The 7070-nt window shown below is 35.4% G+C and overlaps 1 protein-coding gene across 1 annotated transcript; it reads left to right on the forward strand.

The window, feature by feature from the left end:
- The first annotated feature begins 408 nt into the window (after nt 1–408).
- LOC121261565 (disease resistance protein RPV1-like) lies at nt 409–6610 on the forward strand. Its single transcript, XM_041163991.1, has 5 exons — nt 409–1055; nt 2989–4084; nt 4189–4521; nt 4611–5327; nt 5974–6610. Exons 1-5 carry the CDS (start codon nt 535–537, stop codon nt 6562–6564), a joined length of 3258 nt encoding a protein of 1085 aa, XP_041019925.1. The 5' UTR covers nt 409–534; the 3' UTR covers nt 6565–6610.
- The last annotated feature ends 460 nt before the right edge of the window (nt 6611–7070 follow it).

Genomic DNA, 7070 nt, shown 5'->3' on the forward strand with positions numbered 1-7070 from the left:
TGGAAGAAAAAAAAAAGCACAAAAATAACTTGTAAGCTATTTACCAAACAACTTTCTTAACAAAAACACGGTCAGATATTTACCAAATATAAATTTTATGCCTATTTCCCATTACATTTTGCAAAAACCTAAATTTAAGATGAAGAATAAAATCTTGTCATGACGTTTGCCAAACCATAGATCAACTAGAAGTTTGGACTTAAAGTAGTCAATCATGTGATCATGCCATGGAAGACGTGATTGGCAGTGGAAACCCGCCGGCCAGGACCATTAATGTTCATCAATTGACCAAGTTAACTGATCTCAAATTTTCTTCCGTCTTTTTTATATCTTCTAGGCTGAAATTAACATCAAGCTGGCCTCATTCCCACTAATGGTGATGTTTGATAGTTTGGAAAGCAAGGGAGCCTCTTTCCTATATATATATATATCTCTAGCTAGCCTGTTAGTGCTAACTATTCTCATAATTCTCCAAGTGATCTCCAAATTACTAGCAAACATTTCTTTAAACAAGTTTTGTTTTTCTAGTGTCCAATGATTCCCCTAAGCACTCAAAGAGCCTCATCATCAGTACCGCCGTCTTCTTCCACTTCACCAAGACCTCGATGGATACATGATGTTTTCCTCAATTTCCATGGCGAAGACACCCGCAAGAGTTTTACAGACCATTTATATATTGCTTTAGAAAAGAAAGGCATTATCGCCTTTAAAGACGATGAGAAACTTGAGCGAGGAAAGTATATTTCTCAAGAGCTCTTGAAAGCAATACGTGAATCCATGTATGCCATCCCCATTATCTCAAAAAACTATGCTTCCTCAAGATGGTGCTTGATTGAACTTGCCCAAATTGTCGAATGCATGAGAGAGACGGGTTTGACAGTTTTGCCTGTTTTCTACCATGTTGATCCCTCTGAGGTACGAAATCAAACTGGGGCTTTTGCAGAAGCTTTTGCTAGGCATGAAGAAGACCCTAATATTGATATGGAGAAGATGCAAACGTGGAGAGTTGCTTTGAAAGAAGTGGGCAACATATCTGGATGGCATTTTCATCTTAGGTAACATTTTTTCTTTTATTCTTATCGCGAGAGCATGGATATGTTGGAGATTCTCAAATTAGTTTGTACCCCAATAAAATTGGATTCCAGTCGGTTGTACCAATCAAATTTAATTGGATCCATATAAATACACATGTTAGCCTCGTGTTGATCAGTTACCGATCTAGTTGTGACAAAAATTATAAATTCTAGATGTGAAATCTAATATTTGTTTTAATTAAATAAATTAAACATTTGATCCTTATGATCTATTACTTTTTTGTAAGAGAAGTGCTTTTGCCACGATTATGTTGGATACAAAATTCAATCTCGTCTAAATCATTACAATTTTTTTAAAATTCTCACATAAAATACAATAAAAAATTTAACCTTTTTAAATTTCAAAATAATATTCTAATAATATTTTATTTAAATTTCAGTTTTCATCTCAACTAATCTCATTTCAACTTACTATCCAAACCTCCCGTAAGAGATTTCACAAAAATAAATTTACAACCTGATGTGGTTTTACGTGATACATAAGATTTATACGTAAGATTGTAAAGAGATTTTATGTTATACTCGTGATTATTGGCAAAAAAATTGTAAATTCTGTTAGGGGCCTACCTAGACTTGCCCTACCCCCTAGGGCTGCTACCCACACCATACGGTGCGGGGTAGCGGGTGGACTCCCAATCCGCACCTCCCAACCCACTTCAATAATGGACTACAGTTTACTAGGCCCAAAAATTATTTTTAAGTCTAAAAGTGATCAAAAACATATTTTTGGACTTAAATTTGTAAATATTACTATAATTTAAAAACTATGTAGTTTTTAAATTTGCTAGTGTATATTTTGTGTAAATTGTAGTGTAATACAAGAATATCACACTTCTTAAGTGTGAGACTTGTATTTTCAGGGCAATCTATAAAAAGGTCATCTTACTACACTACATACAAAATATTAAGTAAAAAATCTACTTAATACATATTAATATATTTATATATAGTAAAAATAATAAATATTTATGTATAAAAATATATTTATATAAAGAAAATTTGGGTGCGAGGCGGGGGACGTGGTGGGGCCCATTGGGGCCATACTGCCCCCCACCCTCGCCCCTGCCAGTGTCTTGCCCTGTGGGGTGGGGTTGCTGGCCCGGCCATGTGGTAGCGGGGCAGCGGGGTGCAGGGCCCCGCTACCCACCCTAGTACCCCTACCTAAATTGTCTGTTTGCTGGCCACCATGCGAGCAACCTACTCGCCCAACAAGCAGGCGAATATTCCCCCTCTCAGTAATGACCTGTTCACTAGCTACATTACACTATAAATTAAAAGAAAAACTAGACAGACATTTAAGCCAATGATGCACCCTCATTGAAGTGAGCATTTCTATGGCTTCCTTTCATCCTTAGAGCTACAACTTCCTTCATCTGGTCGCTTTACTATATGCATTAGTTATTTTTTACTATATATCATTACATTGCTCATTAAGCCGATTCCCTTGTACTTTACTATCAGTTATATGAAACTACGTCATGATGCCTTGTCCCTTTGGATTTGGCATCAACAACAACTCCCAGATCATCAACGTACCAAGAAACCCTAATTCCTTATCAAAACCTACAATTCTCCTATGGATTCTAATTTAGAAACAACACCCAAACTCTCCTAATTCTCACCAAAAAACAATGGAAATCTAAGGGTCAAAAGTTAAACATTATTAGGGTGCTATAATATTGTAGATATAAGAACGATAATCTAATTTTACTGATAACCCTTACTTATGGTAGAGTAATACCTTATACAAAGGGAACATGGAGGTTACAACCAAAATCTCAAAACCATGCTCCTTATAATGTGCTGTATAGCACATTAATACATTATCATACATTTGGCTCTTGAAAGGCTATCACTATCTCATAATAATTAATAATCTTGTCATTTTTCCCAGGTATGAATCAACAATTGTCCAAGAAATCATTAAAAGGGTACTTCAAGGATTGAGTCGTAACTTTGCAACTCTTTCTAGAAACCTTGTTGGTATAGAATCTCGTGTGGAGGAAATTATGAACATACTTGGTATTGGATTGGATGATGTTCGAATTATAGGAATCCATGGTATGGGTGGAGTGGGTAAGACAACTTTGGCAGAAGTCATTTATGATAGAATATCTTACCAATTTGAAGCTAGCAACTTTATTGCCTGTATTAGAGAACAAACAAGAAATCGTGGTTTAGGTTCTTTACAAAAACAACTTCTTTCTAAGATCTTCATGGAAAGGGAAATAAATATATTGGACGATCGTGAGGGAATGAATATGATACGGAGTAGACTATGTTATAAAAAAGTCTTTTTAGTCCTTGATGATGTGGACAAAGAAGAACATCTAACAGCATTAGCAGGGAGCCATGATTGGTTTGGTCCGGGGAGTAGAATCATTATAACAAGCAGAGATAGCCATTTATTGAAAATACATGGAGTGAATGGTATCTATAAGGTTAATGAGTTGAATAATGATGAAGGGTTGCAGCTGTTTAGTTTGGCAGCTTTCAAGAAACCCTATCCTAAAGAAAATTATGTGGATTTATCTAAACGCTTTGTGAAATATGCTCAAGGCCTTCCTTTGGCTCTCAAAGTTTTAGGGTCCTCCTTGTTTGGTAGAGGAACAAATGCATGGAAAGGTGCTTGGGATCAACTGAAAGCAAATCCTAATAAAGGAATTTTAGATATACTTAAAGTAGGTTTTGATGGATTAGAGGATTTGCAAAAGAAACTGTTTTTAGATATTGCTTGTTTTTTCAAAGGAGAGGTCTTAGATAACATTTTAATGGATATATTAGAAAGTTTTGGTTACTACCCATACCTCAATATTGATATTCTCATGGAGAAATGTCTTATAACCATCTCATCTAAAAGGTTGAGGATACATGATTTGCTACAAAAAATGGGTCAAGAAATAATTTATGATGAATCCCCCGAAGAGCCTGGCCAGCGTAGCAGATTGTGGCATTATAAGGATGTCGTTCACGTGTTGAAGAATAATACTGTAAGTGGATTAATCCAGATATAAATGTACAACATATTTTCATTCTAATTCTTAAGTTTTTTTGCAAATATTTCTAACACAATTTTATTGTTCTTGGTTTTTAGGGAACTGACGTGATTGAAGGCATAGTGCTAAACTTACCTAATCAAAATGAGGAACGATTCAGTGTTAAAGCCTTCTCAAAGATGAAGAAATTGAGAATTCTTAAAATTCACAACACAAGTTTTGTCAACATGAGTTTTTCTAATCTCTGTGATAAGTTATTGAATCTGTATTGGCACGACAACCCTTTAAGATTCATGCCAACACATGGGTTACGGGTGCTGGAATGGTCTGAATATCCTTCAAAATCCTTATCAAACAGCTTTCAAGCAGACAATCTTATTGAACTTAGATTTCCATGCAGTCACATCAAGCAACTGTGGAAGGGAATTAGTGTAAGGATCTTTCTTCTCATTCTTCTTTTTACTAATGGTACTAAGCTTGTTAATGCTTTTTTTTTTCAATATTTATTGTTTTATAACAGAGTTTTGGGAGTTTGAAACGCTTTGATCTTAGTGGCTCTCAAAACTTGTTGGAGACACCAGACTTCACCGGAGTCCCAAGTCTTGAGACACTAGACCTTGAAGGTTGTACAAGTTTATCTAAGGTCCACAAATCTATTGGCGTTCTCAAACGGCTTAGACGATTGAATCTACATGCCTGCAAATGCCTTAAAAGCTTTCCAAATGAGATTAGCTTGGAGTCTCTTGAACATTTTTATCTTTCTGATTGTTCAAGATTTGAGAAGTTCCCAGACATTGTGGGAAACATGACTTCATTGCGGTTACTTTATTTGGATGGTACTTCCATAAAGGAACTACCCCTATCATTTAAGAGTTTATGCGGGCTTTCCATATTGTCTTTACATAACTGCAAAAGGCTCTCAATTTTTCCGAGCGTTATTTGTAGTTTGTCATCTCTTAAAATCCTGGATGTATCTGATTGCCAAGCACTTGGTGGAATTCAAGACATGAATGGTGAGGGGTATCTGGATCAATTGTATACAGGTGGAACTGCTATCAAATTCACTAAGTTTTTTGCAGTGCCAGAGTTTTGCTCAAATGCTTGCTCTACACAAGAAAGGTTTATGACTAATGATGACTCTATTGGAGGCTTCTATATTGGTTATGATGACAGAGTCTACAATATTAGAAGCATGAATCATGAAGAAAGTAATTTGCAAACAAAAGGCTATGACATTGTGAGTCTCTTTGATCTCTCTCTCTCTCTCTCTCTCTCTCTCAATGAAATTGAATTTCATTGATAATAGAAGACATTACATTAAATCACTAATTATAGTGGATTGAATACATAATGGATTTTCTTCCAATGTATACTTGTCTTCTACAAAATCTAACCCAACTCGTGCCAAAATATGTGCTGCCATATTTGTCTGTCTATTTGTATGAATAACATACTATGAACTGAGGGCTGTTAGCACTCCTTTGGCATCTGTAATTAGTAGACCAGCTAAACTGAAACCTATTTCAGCCTTGTTTGCCATCGAAACAACTTGCATAGCATCCCCCTCAATTACAACCTTGGACAGCCCCATCTCTTTGGAGAAAATTGCAACTAACAGAAAACCATAAGCTTCTACAGTAAAAGAATCACAGTTTATTGATCTGGGAGCATGTAATGTGCCAATCACTTGCCCTTGGGAATCTCTAGCAATTACTCCAATGCCAATCCTTTCTTATGAAAATTTTGTAGCAGCATTCCAGTTTACTTTATAAACTCCCTCATTTGGTTTCTGTCATGATCTCTTCTTAAGATGTTTTGTGGGAGTGGTTATTTAATATACTCCAATTAACATCTTTTCGTTTTTGTTTTTACTTCACGTGCAGGAAAATAATTGTTTTAATCCCAAGTTAATGTGTGGCTCTTCCCTTGGAGCTGAAATTCCAGAGTGGTTTAACATAAGAAGTTTTGGTTCTCATGTAACACTTCAAATCCATCCAAACATAGATAATAATAGTAAGTGGGAGGGATATTCTCATTTTACTTTTTATGAAGTTGATGATGAGATAGAGAATTCAGATCCAATGATTTTCAAGGGCAGTCATCCTGATGAAGGCCAGTTTGTTGAGTTTCTTTATCATTTTGAGACTAACGAAGGTGCTCTAAAAGAACCGTTAGTGCTTCGTGCCCCTAAAGACCCTTCTATTGGGCCAATTGGGTTTGGGGTGTATATACCAGCCAAGTGGTTTTTAGAGCAATCAAATAATTTGGACGGATGGAGCTACATTAGAGCATCAGTTAAAACAAGTAGCTCGAACGTGAAGGTGAAAGAGTGCGGGGCGCACCTTCTATATCAACATCCTCATTTTGAATTCTATAATACCTTTAGTTCTCATAGTTTAAAATTAGAAATTAGGCATCATCTTTGTTGTTGTTTGGAAATGGGTAGTCATATTGTGGTACCTATTCGTTTCTAAGGCATGGTATGGAATTAAAATATGTGAGGTACTGGGCGTTAGTACTTAGGCCAAGTTGTTTATAAATTATACGTGTGTAAAAGAGTTTATAATATTACATACAGAATTAGCAAAGTTTTAAAAGAGTAATTCTACTTATGGCCTCGTTTGTTTTTACAACTCATCTCAATTTATCTCATCTTATCTCATCTAATCATTAAGACTTTTTCAAATTCTTATACAAAATAAAATAGACAATTCAAAATTTTCAAAATATCCAAAAACAAAAATAATATTTAAAAAATATTTTTTAACAATATTTTATTCAACTTTTAACTTTTATTTCAACTCATCTCATCTATGAAAACAAACAAGACTAAGTCTTCAACACCACACACCGTGTTGGCCTTCTTGGAGAATTTTCCATCGTTTACCTTGGAATATTTTAAACGAAAGTCCTCGGATCATAGCCCTCTGATGGTAAAGTTATCTCATTTTGCTCCCAAGTATGGGCCATCGCCATTCAG

The sequence above is a fragment of the Juglans microcarpa x Juglans regia genome, chromosome 4D (assembly GCF_004785595.1).
Source record: "Juglans microcarpa x Juglans regia isolate MS1-56 chromosome 4D, Jm3101_v1.0, whole genome shotgun sequence".
Lineage (NCBI taxonomy): Eukaryota > Viridiplantae > Streptophyta > Magnoliopsida > Fagales > Juglandaceae > Juglans > Juglans microcarpa x Juglans regia.